General features: G+C 43.9%; 2 protein-coding genes across 3 annotated transcripts in view; one reads left to right on the top strand and one right to left on the bottom strand.

Moving 5' to 3' along the window:
- Positions 1–4891: 4891 nt before the first annotated feature.
- Positions 4892–9760, top strand: LOC124862320 (zinc finger protein 771-like). Its single transcript, XM_047356161.1, has 2 exons — positions 4892–5482; positions 7029–9760. The coding sequence occupies exons 1-2, from the start codon at positions 5290–5292 to the stop codon at positions 8024–8026; spliced, it is 1191 nt and encodes a 396-aa protein (XP_047212117.1). The 5' UTR covers positions 4892–5289; the 3' UTR covers positions 8027–9760.
- A 6244-nt stretch (positions 9761–16004) lies between these two features.
- LOC124862600 (double C2-like domain-containing protein alpha) overlaps positions 16005–21956 on the bottom strand; it is a 79608-nt gene continuing 73656 nt past the window's right edge. Inside the window, exon 11 of one of the 2 annotated variants that reach the window (XM_047356602.1) lies at positions 16005–17688. In XM_047356602.1, coding sequence (XP_047212558.1) covers positions 17552–17688 — 137 coding nt within the window. In that variant the 3' untranslated portion in view covers positions 16005–17551. Of the gene's footprint in view, positions 17689–18422; positions 18734–21956 lie in introns of those variants that run through there. The other variant, XM_047356603.1, reaches the window with a different exon arrangement.

The raw sequence follows: 21956 nt of genomic DNA on the forward strand, positions 1-21956 counted from the left end.
TTTGTCAGAGGTCCACAGTCCAGGTGGGACAATCTGTCCGCAGGACAACCGCTACTCATGTCCTCCATAAATCTGCCCTTTATGGAAGGGTGAGAAGAAGACAGATATTATTGAAGGAAAGTCAGAAGAAGTCTTGTTCACAGTTTACCACCGACCATGTAGGAGACACAGCAAACGGGGAAGAAGATGATCTGCAGAAGACTTCACCTTCCAGCATGACAGCCACCTTAAACATACAGCCAGAGCTCCAAGGAGATGGTGTAGATCAAAGCAGATTCATGTGTTAGAATGGCCTAGTCAAAGTCCACACCTAAATCCTACCGAGATTCTGTGAAAACTGGTGTTCTCAGATGTTCCCCATCCAATGTGACTGAGCTTGAGATGTTTTCCAAAAAGGAATTTAGTCTGTAGATGTAGGTGCTGGAGACAAACTCCAGAAGACCTGCAGCCAGAGGAGGTTCTACAGAGTTCTGACTCAAGACGGATCAATAGAAATGCACACCACACTTTTCAAATATTTGCCTGTAAAATGAGTTTCTTTCCACTTCACAGCTCTGCTCTACTTTGTGCTGGTCTGTCACATAAAGTCCCAATGAAACACACTGAGGTTTGTGGTTGGAACAGTACTGTTCTGACCCGTCTCAAAGGCCACAGCAAAAAGGTAGACCCACCGTGTTCTGAAATATAAATGTGTTCAACACAAACTAAGTTTAAAACAAAGTTTTCAACAAGTGTGACGTCAGTGAAATCAGTGGTGTGGTGAGCAGCAGACCTGAGGAGGAGAGCAGAGAGATGTTAGATGGTAGCCAGGACCTTACCAGGTGTCCTATGTCAGTAACCCAACCACAAGGACAAACTGTGGAAAACACTTTTAGAAGATTCTGTACATCCGTGAGGAAGTTCTGGGTCAGTTCTGATGTTCTGATTGAGCTGGTCACAGCTTCAGGCTCCTCATTTAATGTGGCTCTTCTTCACACCTTCAGAACTTACAGCTCGGTAGAAAACCAATTCTGCTTCCTGTCAGACAACCTGAAGACGAGATCTTTCCTGTTTGGGCTCTTCTAGAAAAAGCTGTGTTGGAGAACTTTGAGATTGTGCCAGCCTGAGAATCTGAGGATCTTGGATGTTCAGAGGATGAAAAACTAAGTTCTTCACAGAAAGGTTGGAAGGATGTGCATATTTCTCCTTCTGCAGAACAGAACATCCTGCTGGGATCATTTCCTCCTTTGCTGATGGCACCATTGATGCAGAAATGTCCAGCAGAGATTTTAGAGCAGCAACTGCTGCCTTCAGGACCACTTCTTCTCTGTGGCAGTGGAAAACAACATTCCAAAGGTCTGACTGAGGAAGAGGAGGGTACAGCTGCTGGACTGACCTGTCCCCAACAGAGACTGCTGGAGATGTCCCCATACTGTTGGACACCTGAAGACGTGTGTGCTGAAGGAATGGGACAAAACACCTGGGAGTCTTCATAGACTGGGATCCATGCCTGACATCATCCAGCTGAACTCAAAACTAATTTCTATGACAGATGAAGATGGAGATCATCAGCACTGCAACAGAAATGGATTTTCTTTAAACCACACAGGGTCATATATATACATACACCCCCCTAATATCTGGTTAAATGTCCCTTAGCCAGTTCCTCTTGGATCACACCCTTTCTGTAGTCATCTTCAAGTTTCTGGAATCATCTTGGCTGACCTTTGACTTCTCTTCTTGGAAGAATCAGTAAAATTCATTTAAACTGGTTGGTTTCCTGGTACAGACCCAACTTTACTTACAGGTCCTTCTCAAAATATTAGCATATTGTGATAAAGTTCATTATTTTCTATAATGTCATGATGAAAATTTAACATTCATATATTTTAGATTCATTGCACACTAACTGAAATATTTCAGGTCTTTTATTGTCTTAATACGGATGATTTTGGCATACAGCTCATGAAAACCCAAAATTCCTATCTCACAAAATTAGCATATTTCATCCGACCAATAAAAGAAAAGTGTTTTTAATACAAAAAACGTCAACCTTCAAATAATCATGTACAGTTATGCACTCAATACTTGGTCAGGAATCCTTTGGCAGAAATGACTGCTTCAATGCGGCGTGGCATGGAGGCAATCAGCCTGTGACACTGCTGAGGTCTTATGGAGGCCCAGGATGCTTCGATAGCGGCCTTTAGCTCATCCAGAGTGTTGGGTCTTGAGTCTCTCAACGTTCTCTTCACAATATCCTACAGATTCTCTATGGGGTTCAGGTCAGGAGAGTTGGCAGGCCAATTGAGCACAGTGATACCATGGTCAGTAAACCATTTACCAGTGGTTTTGACACTGTGAGCAGGTGCCAGGTCGTGCTGAAAAATGAAATCTTCATCTCCATAAAGCTTTTCAGCAGATGGAAGCATGAAGTGCTCCAAAATCTCCTGATAGCTAGCTGCATTGACCCTGCCCTTGATAAAACACAGTGGACCAACACCAGCAGCTGACACGGCACCCCAGACCATCACTGACTGTGGGTACTTGACACTGGACTTCTGGCATTTTGGCATTTCCTTCTCCCCAGTCTTCCTCCAGACTCTGGCACCTTGATTTCTGAATGACATGCAGAATTTGCTTTCATCTGAAAAAAGTACTTTGGACCACTGAGCAACAGTCCAGTGCTGCTTCTCTGTAGCCCAGGTCAGGCGCTTCTGCTGCTGTTTCTGGTTCAAAAGTGGCTTGACCTGGGGAATGCGGCACCTGTAGTCCATTTCCTGCACACGCCTGTGCACGGTGGTTCTGGATGTTTCTACTCTAGACTCAGTCCACTGCTTCCGCAGGTCCCCCAAGGTCTGGAATCGGCCCTTCTCCACAATCTTCCTCAGGGTCCGGTCACCTCTTCTCGTTGTGCAGCGTTTTCTGCCACACTTTTTCCTTCCCACAGACTTCCCACTGAGGTGCCTTGATACAGCACTCTGGGAACAGCCTATTCGTTCAGAAATGTCTTTCTGTGTCTTACCCTCTTGCTTGAGGGTGTCAATAGTGGCCTTCTGGACAGCAGTCAGGTCGGCAGTCTTACCCATGATTGGGGTTTTGAGTGATGAACCAGGCTGGGAGTTTTAAAGGCCTCAGGAATCTTTTGCAGGTGTTTAGAGTTAACTCGTTGATTCAGATGATTAGGTTCATAGCTCGTTTAGAGACCCTTTTAATAATATGCTAATTTTGTGAGATAGGAATTTTGGGTTTTCATGAGCTGTATGCCAAAATCATCCGTATTAAGACAATAAAAGACCTGAAATATTTCAGTTAGTGTGCAATGAATCTAAAATATATGAATGTTAAATTTTCATTATGACATTATGGAAAATAATTAACTTTATCACAATATGCTAATATTTTGAGAAGGACCTGTAGTTTTACTGAACAGTGACATTGGTGGTTCTGCAGTTCCCAGTTCAATTCAATTCAGTTTTATTTAAATAGCGCCAATTCACAACACATGTCGTCTCAAGGTTCTTCACAACAGTCAGGTTCATACATTCCAATTAATCGTAACCATTGAACAGTTCAGTCAGATTCAGTTATTTATTCAAATTGGATAAAAAGTTTTTCTATCTAAGGAAACCCAGCAGATTGCATCCAGTCAGTGACTTGCAGCATTCACTCCTCCTGGATGAGCGTGTAGAGACAGTGGACAGTCACTGGTGTTGACTTTGCAGCAATCCCTCATACTGAGCATGCATGTAGCGACAGTGGAGAGGAAAAACTCCCTTTTAACACGAAGAAACCTCCAGCAGAACCAGAACCAGGCTCAGTGTGAGCGGCCATCTGCCACGACCGACTGGGGGTTTGAGAGAACAGAGCAGAGACACAAAGAGAACAAAGAAGCACTGATCCAGGAGTACTTTCTATGGGAAGGAAAAGTAAATGTTAATGGATGTAGCTCCTTTAGTCGTTTCATCTAGAAAGAAAGAACAGATAAACTCTGATCCAGTTTTCAAGGTTAGAGTCTGAAAGAGAGCACATAGAGTTAGTTACAGTAGAAGCTCAGTCAGTAGCCATGTCTAGGAGAGAGAAAGGGTTAAACACTGAAAGACAGGGCCATGTGGATCATCTGTAGAAGGTGAGCATTAAGTTGTTGCCAGCAGAGGCTCGGACGATTCCAGAAAGGTGTCACAGGTAGACACAGAGTCAGGCCAGGTGTAGCTTCTAGGAAGAGAAAAGAGAACAAAGTTAAAAGCTGAAATAACAGCAAATAATGCAAAATTGGAGAGTAGTATGAGAATGTAGCGAAGAGGGTGAAAGTGGTCATTATGTCCTCCAGCAGCCTAAGCCTATAGCAGCATAACTACAGAGATAGCTCAGGATAAACTAAGCCACTCTAACTATAAGCTTTATCAAAAAGGAAAGTTTTAAGCCTAGCCTTAAAAGTAGACAGGGTGTCTGCCTCACAGACTAAAACTGGGAGCTGGTTCCACAGGAGAGGAGCCTGAAAACTAAAGGATCTGCCTCCCATTCTACTTCTAGAGACTCTAGGAACCACCAGTAAACCTGCAGTCTGAGAACAAAGTGCTCTGTTAGGAACATATGGACCAATCAGATCTCTGATGTATGATGGAGCTAGATCATTAAGGGCTTTATATGTGAGGAGGAGAATTTTAAATTCTATTCTGGATTTAACAGGGAGCCAATGAAGGGAAGCTAAAATAGGAGAAATATGATCTCTCTTTTTAATTTTCATCAGAACTCTTGCTGCAGCATTTTGAATCAGCTGAAGGTTTTTAACTGCATTTTGTGGACATCCTGATAGTAAAGAATTACAATAGTCCAGCCTTGAAGTAACAAATGCATGGACTAGTTTTTCAGCGTCACTCCTGGACAGGATATTTCTAATTTTGGCGATGTTCTGGAGGTGAAAGAAGGAAATCCTAGAAACCTGTTTAATATGGGATTTAAATGACATGTCCTAGTCAAAGTTAACACCAAGGTTTTTTACTTTATTATCAGAGGTCAATTTAATGCCATCCAGGTTAAGTTATTGACTAAGAAGTTTCTTTGGACAGTTCATGACGGGTCGAGCCTTGGTGGTTCCTGGGTTTTTCTGAACATCCTAACCAGTTTCATTTCTTCTCAGGTGGACAGATAAAACCTGTGTGGATGTTTTTGATTGCAAACCGTAAACTGAAAAAGTCTCATCGATACTGAATACAAACAGACAGGGTTTTATTTTGAAGAATCTCCCTGCCGCTTCCTGTTTGGTCGGTAATATTCGGTTCTGGTTCGGCTGTCGGTGTTTCTAGGATCAAAATGACCAAACTGCAGCTGCTCAGTGCCTACCTGACGGAGCGGCTCACCGCGGTGGTAAAGGAGGTACTGGACGTGGTGGAGGACACGGTGGCCCAGTACCGGGAGGAGACGGCCAGAACCAGGCTGGAGAACGAGAGCCTGCGGAGGCAGCTGCGGGACATCCTGCTGCTGGAGGCCGAGACCGAGTGGCTGAGTGAGGGCCGTTCCAAATCAGGCCGACAAATCCCTGGTTTTAAAACCTACCGGCGATTTTAGGGTTAAGCATGGGCCGAATCAAAGGTCTAAAATAATTTCTGCGCAGATTAGAACTGTATGTAATATTCGGCTTCAGCTACAAGAACCGTTTCTGTCGATATATAATGAAACAGAAGGGACTTTTTCAGGTTTTCATTGCTACTTCCTCTTTGCCCTGGAGCCTTTGTAGAGAATCAGCGGATGATGTTTATCTTTAGAAACTGACAGATTGTGGTTCGTAGCTCAGTGGGACACAACCCGAATTATTGTTTAAATGCTGCTGGTACTGAATGAGTCACACTGAACGGATTTATTAGCTTATGTTTACATGTAAACACGAAATTCTATTTTTATATAAGCTGTAAAGGAGGTTCCTTCTGAGTATGTGTTAACTAAGTTGAGCAGAAAAAGCTGAGCTCACAGAAACAGGTGTAACTCATCCCAGTATAATTTAAGGCTACTGGAATCACAACATTCAGTTTCCCAGAAATGTAAAATATTACGTCAGACAGATAATTCAAGTATTTTACCACAGAAAAGTTCTGTTCTGGTCCTGTTATGACCATTGCAAGAGACGCTTACTGTTCAAAGAGAAATGTATCTAAGTGTTTTAATGGAAGGTTGAGTGGAAGGAAGAAGTGCAGCCTCCAGCCAAGACATTTTAGAGCAGTCCATGCCTCTGTCTGCTGAAAAGCTTTATGGAGATAGTGATTTCATTGTCCAGCAGGACTTGGTAGTGGCCCACTCTTCCAAAGGTACCAAGAGGTTGCTCAGTGACCATGGCGTTAGCTGGGCTTGATTGGCCAGTAAATTGGCCTGACCTTAAAACCATAGAGAATCTATGGAGAATTGTCAAGAGGAAGATAAGAAACACTAAGAACCAACAATGCAGACGAGCTGAAGATCACCATCAAAGCAACCTGGGCTTCCAAAAGACCTCAGCAGAACCACAAACTGATCTCCTCCATGTCGTGCTGCATTGATGCAGTAATTCATGAAAGAAGAAGCCCTGACATGGACATACTGTACTGTTCAGTAGATCCACAGTTCTGTAATAAAATCCTTTTTTTTGGTCTGATGTAATCATGTAACTTTTTGAGAAAGTGAATTTTGGGTTTTCATGGGCTGGGTGCCAGAATCATCAAATTTAACAGAAATACAGTAAATCAAAGATTTAAATGAGTTTCAGTTTTTGAATCTAGTTGAATAAATGGCTTCCTAGCAGATGGCCTTTGATTCAGAAAACCAGTGACTGGTCTGACAAATAGGATTCCATCCATGTAGGCGTATATAAATAAGTAGAGCTTAGTGAAAATAACCTTTTATAAAATGGTGGTAGAAATGACAGTCTGTAAATCAGCAGTGAGGGCAGGACTACTGGATCCGAGCACTCCATGCAGAAAAATTAGGGCGGACTGGTCATAATGTTCTGACTGATTGGTGTGCCTGTAGTCAGGTGAGGGGTAACATATACTGCTGTATTAACCACAATGTCTCTGTTTCAGGGTCGACCCAGGCTGGTCTGGGGTTTGTACCTCCAGAGCAGCCTCTCGGTGAGGTGAAACCCAGAACCCACATAGAGGAACCAGACTCCACCCTAACTCAGTCCAGACCTCCACCGGTTTCTGTGCAGCTTCTGTCGGTTCAGAAGGAAACACCATCAGCACCAATCCACCATCCAGGAGATAAGAGACCTGCAGAACCCTGGGATCAGATACCAAAACCCAACCTGCTGCAGGAGACATTTGGGAGGACATCTCCTCTGCTGTGTCAACTGTCCCTGAATCCTCCCAGGATCCACACAGAGGTCCCAGCTCTCAGGGAGGAGCCACAGGTCCAGCCCCCTGCACGGGTCAAAGCTGAACCTGAGGAAGCAAGCGAAGCTGACAGTCCAGCTGAGTCCGTAATGGCAAACGTTCATGTTGCCACAGAAGAGTCAGGCTTCGAAAACACAGCTAAAGAAGACCAGATGTTGGTGCCAGCAGCAGATCAGCAGGATGCTTCCAGAACCAGGATGACCTCCCAGGAGATGCAGCCACCTGATGGTGCCCAGGTCACCGGGTTCATCCCCGAGCTCGTTCACCGCTGCCCGCGCTGCGGGGAGGCGTTCAACCACACCGCCGGGCTCCGCTTCCACCTGGAGCAGAAGAGGAAGACCTACGCCTGTGACTGGTGCTGCAAGTCCTTTGCTCAGTCGGCCGACCTACGGCGCCACCTGCGAACGCACACGGGCGAGCGACCGCACCGCTGCACCTTTTGCTCCAAAAGCTTCAGTCAGAGAGGAAACCTGCGGCGCCACCTGCGCATTCACACCGGCGAACGTCCGTACAGCTGCCCATTCTGCTGCCGCACCTTCAGCGATGGAGACACCATGAAGAAGCACAAGCGGACACACTCAGGAGAAAAACCTTACCGCTGCGCACGCTGCTCCAAGACCTTCACCAGTGCCAGCGGTCTGCAGCTGCACCTCAAGAAGGACCTGTGCTTCCTGGCAAGCACCTGATTGGACCAATCAGGCTCAGTCAGGACTTGATGGACTCATGAGACTTTAAATGTTAGAGTAATCCTCTGAAGCAGATTACTACCTTCCTCTGCAGGCAGAGCTGTGAACAACCTAAAGGACGAGGTGTCTTCACAGCTCCGGGTTATCATATAGATAATAAGGTGTGAAAACAAACTTTTTTGGTCTAATCAGAACAGAATCTGTAACACCTAAGTCTGAAAGCTCAGTCACATGTCAGAGACTCATTAGGGCCAGCAACATGTACAGATCCAAGTCCTTTTCTTAGCAGAACCAATGGGGCTAAAAGTCCTAACCCAGTTCTGGTACTCGAGGGCTCGTGTTCTGCATGTTTTAGATGTTTCCCGGATTCAGCGGACCTCAACTGAATGCCTGGAGCATTCCCAGGCCTCTGCAGAACTTGGTGAAATGTGGAGGAGGTTCATATTCAGCAACTGTTGGAGATCATTCGGGAAACAGGCCCTCAGGGATGGGAATTGGACTGGTTTAAACAGAATTCCAGATGCAATCAGAGAGAATACGAGAAGGTATCAGGTGCAGGTCTGAACATCTATCAGAACAGGCAGACATGGAGATAACCACTGATAAAACCATGCAACTTCTAGCAAAGATCCACTGGACTATGGGAGAAGCAGCCTCAACATCTTCTGCTCATCTGAGGTGACCCACAGACGTTCCCAAGATTCCAATGAGACAGAACCCTTCCTCAGAGTCCCAGTCTGCTTAAAGGCCTGCAGCCCTAGAAAGGTGGCATACCTGTGTACATCGCTTATTTCTTTCAGAATTTCCCACATGACATTTCATGTTAATTATATCTCAGCTACATTTAAGTCAAACTATCAAAGCAACACGTCCTTCTACTAGAACTTTATTGGCCTTTAAGAAGAACCAATTTTATGTTCTTTGGACTCAGTGCATAGCAATGGAGCATGCGTGTCATGTGACGTCCAGTCCAGTAATCATTATCAGTGGGGACCTGACTGTGAACTCCTCATTCTATTCCTAAACTACATCCATCAAGCAGAAGAAGCTTATTACAGCATTTTAAATTCCTGATCTCATTTTTTCAGGCGTTACCCACAGATCCTGACCTCAGGTGAGGAGTGGAACATAGGTCAACCTGGAGATGCTGTCACCTGCCAAAGCCCTAATAACCCCACTGCATGGGACAGTAACCCATGGCCACCCAAAGGTGGCTATGCAGACAGAAGACCTCAGCCTCATTGGCGCTGCTGCCACCCAGAGCTTTTATTGCTGCTTTTGCAGATGAAGTTGTGCATGAGAAAGATCTACCCTGATGGAGACACCAACTCAGACAGTATCCATATGTTAGCTTGCTCCTGCAGAGCTTCTGAGCAGTTCTTCTCAGCAGGATCAGTTCACTGGCAGCTACCCGGACAGATTCATCTGTTTAGTCTTTAGGATGCAGTGGTGGAAATGTGATGTCTCTCTGCTGCTGAACATCCTCCTTTGCACTTTTATTCCGTATGAATGCAGCTCAGACCTCGGTTGATCTGGTGGTGGAGTCATCTGAAACGCGCATGAGTTCGTCCTACAGAAAGCTCTACCTGAACTGCCGGTTATCAGATCCTCCATTTACAGCCCTTTTTAGTTTCTGGACCATTTGATATCAGCAGCTCACTGATAACCTGACAGATCTCTGGAAATGTTCTTGAAAACTGTAGAATTTCCAATAAAATCTGCTGGTGTCTCAAACTGAAGCTAATTTATTCCAGTTCCTGCATTTGGAAGCATCTTCAGTCAGTCCTGAAATGTTCTGAAGATGTTTTAACAGAGATGTTTGCTGATGTTCTCCAGCAGCAGGTGAGACGACAGGTTTGGTGATTAGTTTGACCTTTATTACCTAGCTGACCCGAATGCTGGATGATTCTGGTGATGTTGGATAAAGAGAAAACCAACTCCAGCATCCTCTCCAGTTATTGGTAAAAAGCCCTAAAATAAACAGGAGCATCATCTCACACTGAGAACAAATAGTTATTAATAAATGTACAGCTGCTTCTGTTGTCGGCAGCTCCCAGTGAGGCGGATGTTCAGGGAGGTACAAACGTCTCATTGTTTGAGATCTGCAGCAGAGCAGCATCCTGAGGTCACCATAGTAACCATTAGATACTATAGATGCGGACTGGTTGTTTTGGAGTATTGTGAGATCCTGGGAACTTTTAAACTTTCTGACAAATTGATGGGAAAAACAACCTAAATTTTGGCCCCAAACAGGAATTTTAAGTACAGTTGGGAGAACCTATACAAAAAATTATGCATACTCGGCTTCCGGGGGAAATTTCAGGATGAATCTGAAATGCATTATAACCTTTACAAGGGAACTTAATGTGATCTCTAAATGTTTGAATGCACATTCGAGTTGCAGAGATACAGGTCCTTCTCAAAAAATTAGCATATTGTGATAAAGTTCATTATTTTCTATAATGTAATGATGAAAATTTAACATTCATATATTTTAGATTCATTGCACACTAACTGAAATATTTCAGGTCTTTTATTGTCTTAATACGGATGATTTTGGCATACAGCTCATGAAAACCCAAAATTCCTATCTCACAAATTAGCATATTTCATCCGACCAATAAAAGAAAAGTGTTTTTAATACAAAAAACGTCAACCTTCAAATAATCATGTACAGTTATGCACTCAATACTTGGTCGGGAATCCTTTTGCAGAAATGACTGCTTCAATGCGGCGTGGCATGGAGGCAATCAGCCTGTGGCACTGCTGAGGTCTTATGGAGGCCCAGGATGCTTCGATAGTGGCCTTTAGCTCATCCAGAGTGTTGGGTCTTGAGTCTCTCAATGTTCTCTTCACAATATCCCACAGATTCTCTATGGGGTTCAGGTCAGGAGAGTTGGCAGGCCAATTGAGCACAGTGATACCATGGTCAGTAAACCATTTACCAGTGGTTTTGGCACTGTGAGCAGGTGCCAGGTCATGCTGAAAAATGAAATCTTCATCTCCATAAAGCTTTTCAGCAGATGGAAGCATGAAGTGCTCCAAAATCTCCTGATAGCTAGCTGCATTGACCCTGCCCTTGATAAAACACAGTGGACCAACACCAGCAGCTGACACGGCACCCCAGACCATCACTGACTGTGGGTACTTGACACTGGACTTCTGGCATTTTGGCATTTCCTTCTCCCCAGTCTTCCTCCAGACTCTGGCACCTTGATTTCGGAATGACATGCAGAATTTGCTTTCATCCGAAAAAAAGTACTTTGGACCACTGAGCAACAGTCCAGTGCTGCTTCTCTGTAGCCCAGGTCAGGTGCTTCTGCTGCTGTTTCTGGTTCAAAAGTGGCTTGACCTGGGGAATGCAGCACCTGTAGCCCATTTCCTGCACACGCCTGTGCACGGTGACTCTGGATGTTTCTACTCCAGACTCAGTCCACTGCTTCCGCAGGTCCCCCAAGGTCTGGAATCGGCCCTTCTCCACAATCTTCCTCAGGGTCCGGTCACCTCTTCTCGTTGTGCAGCGTTTTCTGACACACTTTTTCCTTCCCACAGACTTCCCACTGAGGTGCCTTGATACAGCACTCTGGGAACAGCCTATTCGTTCAGAAATGTCTTTCTGTGTCTTACCCTCTTGCTTGAGGGTGTCAATAGTGGCCTTCTGGACAGCAGTCAGGTCGGCAGTCTTACCCATGATTGGGGTTTTGAGTGATGAACCAGGCTGGGAGTTTTAAAGCCCTCAGGAATCTTTTGCAGGTGTTTAGAGTTAACTCGTTGATTCAGATGATTAGGTTCATAGCTCGTTTAGAGACCCTTTTAATGATATGCTAATTTTGTGAGATAGGAATTTTGGGTTTTCATGAGCTGTATGCCAAAATCATCCGTATTAAGACAATAAAAGACCTGAAATATTTCAGTTAGTGTGCAATGAATCTAAAATATATGAATGTTAAATTTTCATCATGAAATTATGGAAAATAATTAACTTTATCACAATATGCTAATATTTTGAGAAGGACCTGTATATCAGTCTGTTAAGCACTATAAATCACATGCAATTCACTGAGAGGTCAGCAGAGGGCAATGTAGCTTTAATTTCCTGTGTCATGGTGCACCCTCTCCCATGATTCATTGCACGTTAAAGGACCTATAATGGAGGAGAGCAACGGATGCTGTAAATAGGATTTGTTAAATGACACTTTCTGTGACACATCATAAACGTTTGTGATGTTTTTTGGTGGGAATGTACAGGTGACAATGAAACTGAAACACCTGGTTTTAGACCACAATAATTTATTAGTATGGTGTAGGGCCTCCTTTTGCAGCCAATACAGCATCAATTCATCTTGGGAATGACATATACAAGTCCTGCACAGTGGTCAGAGGGATTTTAAGCCATTCTTCTTGCAGGATAGTGGCCAGGTCACTACGTGATACTGGTGGAGGAAAACGTTTCCTGACTCGCTCCTCCAAAACACCCCAAAGTGGCTCAATAATATTTAGATCTGGTGACTGTGCAGGCCATGGGAGATGTTCAACTTCACTTTCATGTTCATCAAACCAATCTTTCACCAGTCTTGCTGTGTGTATTGGTGCATTGTCATCCTGATACACGGCACCGCCTTCAGGATACAATGTTTGAACCATTGGATGAACATGGTCCTCTAGAATGGTTCGGTAGTCCTTGGCAGTGACGCGTCCATCTAGCACAAGTATTGGGCCAAGGGAATGCCATGATATGGCAGCCCAAACCATCACTGATCCACCCCCATGCTTCACTCTGGGCATGCAACAGTCTGGGTGGTACGCTTCTTTGGGACTTCTCCACACTGTAACTCTCCTGGATGTGGGGAAAACAGTAAAGGTGGACTCATCAGAGAACAATACATGTTTCACATTGTCCACAGCCCAAGATTTGTGCTCCTTGCACCATTGAAACCGACGTTTGGCATTGGCATGAGTGACCAAAGGTTTGGCTATAGCAGCCCGGCCGTGTATATTGACCCTGTGGAGCTCCTGACAGACAGTTCTGGTGGAAACAGGAGAGTTGAAGTGCACATTTAATTCTGCCGTGATTTGGGCAGCCGTGGTTTTATGTTTTTTGGATACAATCCGGGTTAGAACACGAACATCCCTTTCAGACAGCTTCCTCTTGCGTCCACAGTTAATCCTGTTGGATGTGGTTCGTCCTTCTTGGTGGTATGCTGACATTACCCTGGATACCGTGGCTCTTGATACATCACAAAGACTTGCTGTCTTGGTCACAGATGCGCCAGCAAGACGTGCACCAACAATTTGTCCTCTTTTGAACTCTGGTATGTCACCCATAATGTTGTGTGCATTTCAATATTTTGAGTAAAACTGTGCTCTTACCCTGCTAATTGAACCTTCACACTCTGCTCTTACTGGTGCAATGTGCAATCAATGAAGACTGGCTACCAGGCTGGTCCAATTTAGCCATGAAACCTCCCACACTAACATGACAGGTGTTTCAGTTTTATTGTCCAACCCCTGTAGCTATGTAAAGCTGAAAGAGCTGCTCGGTCAACTGACAGGCAGCTATCAGCTAACCGAGTGCTTGAGGACTGCTATAACTGGAAAGAACACCTGATGCCTCGCGGCACATAATTCTCAAACTGACCACTGAGTGGCAACAAATAGCGTTTTCTCCACTGAAAGAGCTTTTCTTGAACCAGTTCGGTTTGGGTGCTTTCAAAACTTTTTTTTTTGTTGAGCAACGATGCGTGTCCCAATTTTGAGAAACAAGCAACAGTCATCAAGGCGTCACAGCGTAGTAGCGAGACAGCAGAGCTAGCTGAGCTGCGCAATGTTCATTTTAATGCAAAAAGAGCCTATCCATAAACAACAGCTAATATTGAAGGAAACAGCGACTCCATGCAACAAAAGCATTTGCTAACTGCTTAAGCAAAAACAAATAAATGTGAAATTTTTGCACATTTGGCAGCAGATTTGTCCTGTTTTCTGCACCAGCAGGTTCTTATTTTAAACAGTAGATGGCGCTGCATATTAAATCTGCTCGTATTTAACAACCACAAGAAAGGTGAAAAGGGTTCATTCCTAAAACATCTCCAACTATAAAATTTTCCCTCATATGAGTCGTTTTAGGCCATTTTTATAAGTTTATCGAACATTTAACACCAGTTGTTCCCTCTGTGCTCTCATTGAAGCTGCATGCCAGTTAAATGGCTTTCACAAGCTACCTTGCTGCTCCTCTGATTCGGCGGGCATCACCCGCGCTGCGCGCGCAGCCGAAACTAATGGCCACGCCCCCAAACAGCTCGCGCCAATGCCGTTGGTTTAAGGGATGTGATTGGACCACCAGCCCAACGTCAGAAAATGATCGAATGAGACGTTCACGGTTCGGTTGGTTAGCATAAAAAATGTATCGGCCCAAAGCTGCACCGGTCCCACCGATAACCAGTCCAGTCCTTCACCGAACCTTCTGTTCAGACCCGAAGAATTTAACTGATAACAAAGATCATGACCTCAGTAACTGTGTCAGGTTAAAGGTCAGTCTCCTGCTGCTCAGAGAAGACGACATTAAACTGTCACGGAGAAGCAGAAAAACTCAGTTAACATTAAATCTAAATGTCTTTTCTCCATCATCTTCATCTTCATCCTGTGATCCGCCTCCGCTGCGATTCTATGTTCTGTCTGCAGGGGGCAGTAAGGGTCATCTCAGCCAGACAACAAACCTCAGTCCTGAGGCAGAGCTGCATTCCAAATTTATTGTTGCATCGTCCAGAAAACAGCAGATAGAAATGTAAGAACATCTGTAAACACCCAAAGTTACATTCTTACATTCAGTCGTGCAGAAAAAGGACGAAGAACATTGCAAACAGAAGAACCCTGAATGTTTCATCACCAGCATAGAAAACAGACAGGAGAAACGAAATAGACAGGATATCAACATATTGCATCATGCAGCAACGACGAAGAACCACTTAGTTTAATACCATCATCATCGTCAACAGCAGGAGCTGCAACGTTTCAGTCTGAGGAGAGCAGCAGAAATGATGCAGGAAACACAGATTAGATTAGGAGGGAAACCTGATTAAATTAAAGTGAATCACAGATTAAATAATGATAAAATAAAGGGAGAAACTAAGATTAAATGAGAGTGAAATCAGATTAAATTAGAAAACTTAGATTAAACTGGGCTAAAGCAAATTAGATCAAGGAGGAACTCAGACTAAATTATTAGAAAACTGATTTAGTCAAGAGTAAATTTAGATAAAACCAGGAGAACATTCAGATTAAATCAGGAGGAGAATCAGATTAGATTACATTGGTGCAAAGGAGGAACTTGTTCAGACTGAACAGAAGATGCTGAGGTTTCTGCATTCTTCATCTCTTTCTGACTCCTCATCTTCAGGCACTGCTTGGCTCTGCAGAGAAAATCTTACGTAATCTCTCAGTTTTTCCAGATTAAATCAACTGAGGTAAAGTTCTGCAAGTAAAACCTGAATAAAGAGATGTCAAACATCAGAATGACCGCACAACTGGGTTTCTAAGTTCTGTGGATCTGAATCAATCAGAAATAAATAACTGATCCCTTCAATCCTTCTAATTATTTTCACATATCCTCATCTTATTATTTCAAACGTTTTCCCTCATCTTTATTAACACCTTTATATGGAAGTGCTAAAAATTACCAAAAATTATCAAATAAAAAGACAGAATTTTCCTAAAGTCATTTTTTGTCTTTGATGAATTCCTATTTTTCTAAAGTGTGATTTAGTTTTGTGGCAGAAATTAGTAACAACAACAATACACGTACATCTCAAAAAGTATAATATAGCGATAAGGTTCACTGGAATAAGGTTTGCTATGTTTCCTTCACCTCCTGAGCAGCAAACCTTTTCTGAAAGATGCAGAACAGGTAGATATTTCTGTTGTGCAGAAGACATTGATGAAGAGCATTTTTAGCCCTCAGACTTCATGTTACAGTGAGCAGATAGAAATCTGATCATGTTTATGGTATAAACACTTGGAAATGAACCTATCAGTGCACGTTTCATCGGAAAAAGCAGTTTTTAAAGACATGCAGTGGATGCTTCTGAATTACATGTAAATGTCCCACAGCATGCTGCACTGTTTTACCATAATAACATCGTCTCATGTAAATGGGGGAATTACGGAGCCCCTGAAGTACCAGCAGGGATTCTTTTATAGATGTTTCTGAGCCTGATTGACAATCAATATTAATTTAAGCAATAATTGACTTTCCTCATTATTGGTGATTTCTAATTGTTCTTAATCAGTAGTCCACAAATGTTCAGTTTATGTAGCCAAAATGATAAGGTCTTGTAATAATTCTCAAATCATTCATATATGGTTTAAAAGCATCTGTGTTAAAATGAACATGCATCATTTTTCAGCTTCATGTGGTCCAGCAGCATGATGTCTCCTCAGTCCTTCCAGCTGATGAACAATAAAGTCTTTAACATCTAAAGTGGGTCTGCTGACAGGATGATCCACAAGTTCTTAAGATCTTTGTTAACTGATCTGGTAAAGAAAATCATACCAGGTCGACGGTCTCCAACCAGATCATCTGCAACGTTCCATAGGGCTATAAATTAATTACTATTCCAAAAATGATCCAGTCAGTTCAGGAATGGTTCTGAGCAAGCAAAAGTGATATCAAATGATATTATGAATAATACAAAATGGAAGGTTCTGACTGGTGCCAGTTCAGATTCCCGGACTCTTTAGAGTTCTGGACAGAGTCTTCTGGAAAGATGAGATTGAGACCAACGGCCTGTTCTGAACCAGAAGATCAGAAGAAGCTGGGCCACGGTGCCGAGGTATGAGATGACCGTAACAAGCACCAGGTTTGAGAACAAGGTGGTTTATATGTCTAATTGGTATCAGGCCTCCTTGGGTCAAGGGTCAATGATTGATTCTCTGATGGAGTTATCTGACTTGTGGAGATACATGGCAGAAATCCAAGCCATCCAGCTGAAGATGTCTTTTCTCTGCATACGTTAATAATCTGGGCAGTTTTAGTCCCCACAGTTTGCACAGCTAACATTAAATAAAAATCTGAGATGGCAGTTTAGAGGCTCCATAATGCAAGACTTCACAGATTATACTAATAATTCATTATAATAATGACTAGCTTCATGCAGTGATGGGTTTTGTTCAGAAAAATAACATCTGGTTTTAAACTGTAGAAAAACATGAACCAGAAGTTATCCAGACATGACTGAGTTGTCCGCTGCAGTTAATGTAAACATGCTGAAGGTGGTTCTTCCTTTATTAATTTACAGAGCTGGAGTTCAATTAGGTCCCTGTGGTAGTGAGTGCAGAGAGTAGGTGATGACAGAGTCAATGGGCTCAATATTTCCAGATGATCAGTGATGAAGGCACACCAATCACCGGCTTCACTCCACGTGGCCTGTTCCTGTGAAGGTTTCTATCCCAAGATGAATGCAGAGGATCTGCATGAAATATGTGATCCCTGACAGTGGCTGTCTGCATGCGTGGAGGCGGTGGCGGATGTTGTTAGCTGTGGACGAAGCTCCGCGGCAGCTCGTTGGTCAGGACGTGCCACCGCTCCACCCGCTGACCCTTGTTCTTCAGGCAGTCCATCCAGTGACGGAGGGCATCTCCCTGGGAACGGCAACTAAAGCAGACACCACCTGGACACCAGAAAGCACAGAAAGGTTGGTGAAACTTGGGAAGCGTCCTTCTGGAGACTGGGAACAGTTAGAGACCAACATTGTGTTTCTGGTGAAGCACACCTAGAGAGCACTAGCTTCTACCAACAGACACTCTGGACACCAGCCATTTACAGCAGTTTATACAACATGCAGTCTTGTTCATGCGAAGGAACACCTGGAGGCCATTGTATCATCTGGACACCTGACAGTACCTACAGCCTTGCAAAAGCATTTACACCCCTTGACATTTCCACATTCAGTCTCATTCTGACAGCAACACAAAGCGACATGAAATGAATCCATATCCATTTCACATCAGATCACAAGGTTTATAAATAAACTGATAAATACAAAGAGTATTAAAGCTATAATTTCAGCATATTTTAGTTAGTTTAGTTTAGTTTCTGTTGGTTATATTTTTCCCCTGTTAATGACAGTTTTCATTAACTAAAATGTTTTCTCAAGCTTTTGTTGTTTCATTCGTTTTGGTTAACCCTAAGAACCCTGAATGTGTCATAATGTTTCGAACGGATTTGACCCACATGCAGAAAGCAATTCAGGAGACAGAGTTTTAACGGTAAGAAGTTTATTGACAGTATGTAGAAATGTGTAGGAGACTGGAACCGGAACACCAACGGTAAAATAAACAGAACTATAAGCAAGGGGAAACTCTGGACCTATATTCACAAAAGATATTTCTGCCTTACTGATTTGAGGGAGAGATCCGCCAGAGGGGGTGGAGAGACTAGGCGGTTGTTGACCCGTGGGACCGGAGACAGTGAACACTGGTGTGCCAGGATGATTGATGGTCCAAGAGTTTCTGTAGTTGGTGCAATGGGAGGAGGAGGGTGGACAGGATTCACAGAGGTAGATCCATGGAACGAAGGAATCTGGAGACTGCCAGCTGGTTTCCAATGAGGAAACAGGAGGCTTGAGTCTTGGTTCATGGGGTTGGATAGCTTCTTACCAGAAGATGGTATCCAGGCAGAGTTCGATGCTCAAGGCAAAGTTAGGTTCAGGTAACCTGCAAGGCAACAAATCCAAAATTACAAAAGAGCAAAGCAAGGTCAAGACAAAGGCAAAGTAATGTGGCTTGAGTTGTACCACAAAGGGCAACACTCTGGCAGTGAGTTGCTGGCAGCCTCCTCCTTAAATACTCCTCAGCAGATCATCAAGGAGATAGAGAATACCTGTCACCTCTCCTCTGGTTCAAAACGCCATCTAGAGGTTAAGAACAGAAATAGCACCAAAACAGACAGACATGGCACAGATCCTGACATTTGTTTTGGTCTGCTGTGCAAAGGAGGGCTCTGGTAGCGTTACCCCAAATTGGTTTGCATCGACGTATATGGTGACGAATGGATGCTACAGCTATGTCCCTTTCATCCAGGGGAAACAGAAGAGGTTGGTAACCCATGGATACCTCAAAGGGTGAGAGACCAGTAGCTAATGAGATTTGGGAATTGATAGCGTATTCAACCCAGGGGAGATAAATACACCAGTCCAAAGGTTCTGTAGCGGTCATGCATCTGAGTATAGACTCCATCTGTTGGTTCATGCGTTCGGTCTGACCATTAGATTGGGGGTGGTAATCATACATCAAAGAGGTTTTGGCTCCAAGAGCCAAACAAAACTGTTTCCAAACGCGAGAAATGAATTGGGGACCACGATCTGACAGAATGTCCTGTGGTATGCCATGGAGGTGAAAAACATGCTGAACTAACAGCTGGGCCGTTTGGAAGGCAGATGGAAGTTTCTTTAAAGGAACAAGGTGGCAGGACTTAGAAAAACGGTCTACTATCGTGAGAATGACCATATTTCCCTTTGATATGGGTAACCCAGTTACAAAATCTAAAGCAATGTGAGACCAAGGGCGTTTGGGAGTGCTGAGAGGCTGGAGTAACCCATAAGAAGGCTGATTGCTCGATTTTTGCCTGGCACAGATTGAGCAAGCCTGCACATACTCCTTTACATCTTTGTGAAGGGATGGCCACCAAAATCGCCTGGAGATGAGTGAGATGGTTCTGCTAACCCCTGGGTGACCTGAGAATTTTGCTGTATGAAACCACCGGATTAACCTAAACCTAACTGATGTGGGAACATAAATCCTGTTGGTAGGGCCAGTGCCTGGGTCTGGTTTATTACGTTGAGCTTGATTTACCAATTCCTCCACCTCCCAAAACTACGGCTCCAAAAGTCCAGTGGGATGGTACGATGGGTTCTGCCTCTTTCTCGGTGGTGTCTGGTGAATAAAGTCGGGAAAGAGCGTCTGGTGTGGGGTTTTTGGAGCCAGGCCTGTAAGAGATGGTTAGATCAAAACGAGAGGAAAAGAGTGACCAACGTGATTGTCGTGAGTTAAGTCTTTTGGCTGATTGTAAGTAAGCCAGATTCTTGTGATCGGTCCATACTAAGATGGGGTGTTTAGCACCCTCTAGCCAATGTCTCCATTCTTCGAGAGCTAACTTGATTGCAAGTAGCTCTCTATCTCCCACATTATAATTCTGTTCAGTGTTTGTTAAGTGACGAGAAAAGAAGGCACATGGGTGGAGTTTTTCATCAGAGGAAGAGTGTCGAGAAAGTACGGCTCCAACCCCTGTATCTGAGGCGTCAACCTCCAAAATAAACTGTCTGGAGTAATCGGGGTGAACCAGTATGGGAGCCTGAGAAAACCTCTCTTTTAAGGTCCGAAAAGCCTTATCTGCTTCAGGTGTCCAGGAAAACCTTACTTTTGTGGAGGTCAATGCGGTGAGAGGGGCAGTTATTAGGCTGAAGTTCTTGATGAACCTTCTATAAAAGTTCGCATATCCAAGGAACCGTTGTAGTTGTTTGCGGGAGTCCGGAACAGGCCACTCGAGTACTGCCTTGATCTTCTCGGAGTCCGAGCGAACCTGTCCACCCTCCAGGATGTAGCCTAAAAATGTGACAGATGTCTTATGGAATTCACACTTTTCAGCTTTCACAAACAGTCTGTTTTCCAAAAGTCTCTGGAGGACTAGATGGACGTGACGAATGTGTTCTTTAATGTCCTTAGAATAGATCAGGATGTCATCAAGGTAGACGAAAACAAAAACATTCAAGAAGTCTCTAAGGACATCAATAATTAGTGATTGAAACACTGCTGGTGCGTTACACAGTCCAAAAGGCATAACCAAATATTCAAAAGTTCCCAACGGGGTCTTGAAGGCGGTCTTCCATTCGTCCCCCTGGCGGATCCTAACTAAGTGATATGTATTACGGAGATCTAACTTAGAGAAAATGGTAGAGCCATGAACTGGTTCAAAAGCTGAGGAAAGGAGTGGGAGAGGGTATTTATATTTTACAGTGATTTGATTTAATCCCCTATAGTCGATGCCTGGGCGAAGTGAGCTATCCTTCTTTCCTACAAAGAAAAACCCTGCTCCGAGTGGAGATGAGGAGGGGCGAATTAACCCAGTTACCAGTGACTCATTAATATAATCCTCCATAACTTTTCTCTCAGGTTCTGAGATATTATAAAGCCTACTGGAAGGCAGGGGGGCTCCGGGAAGCAAGTCTATGGCACAGTCATATGGTCTATGTGGGGGCAATGATGAGGCCTTGGATTTGCTAAACACTAACCTCAGATCATGATACTCAGAAGGGACCTTTGCGAGATCGGAAATCTCATCTTGTGCAGGAGCTGAATCTGAGGGGAGTGAGGCGACTGCTGACTGTAGGCAAGAGGAATGACAGCTAGAAGACCAGGAATCAGTTCGGTTCTCTGCCCAGTTAATGTGAGGATTGTGTTTCTTTAGCCAGGGAAAACCTAAAACAATGGAATTCAAAGCAATGGGAAACAAAAAAAAAAGAAATCTCCTCCCTATGATTTTCAGAAAGGATTAATGTCAAGGGTTTGGTACGTTGAGTGATTCGTGGTAAATTTTGTCCGTCTAATGAGGACACCAACTGGGGTGCAGAAAGTGGTTCAGTCTCGATCTGTGCTTCATTAACTAACCTTTGATCAATAAGGTTCTGATCACTACCAGAGTCAATAAGGGCAGAAAAGTTCAGAAAAGGTGTGAAATTATTGTGGCCGGTAAACAGAGTCTAGGGGTAAGTGGACGGTCCGTCAGTCTCCCCTTACTTACTGACGGACCTGGTCTTTTGATCCCAGGTCCGAATAGAGCAGTCAGCAAGGAAATGCTCAGATGAGCCACAGAAGAAACACTGATTAGTCTGACGGCGTCTCAATCTTTCCTCTGGAGAAAGTCGAGTCCGCCCTATCTGCA

Source organism: Girardinichthys multiradiatus, chromosome X (assembly GCF_021462225.1).
Source record: "Girardinichthys multiradiatus isolate DD_20200921_A chromosome X, DD_fGirMul_XY1, whole genome shotgun sequence".
NCBI classification, from domain to species: Eukaryota; Metazoa; Chordata; class Actinopteri; order Cyprinodontiformes; family Goodeidae; genus Girardinichthys; species Girardinichthys multiradiatus.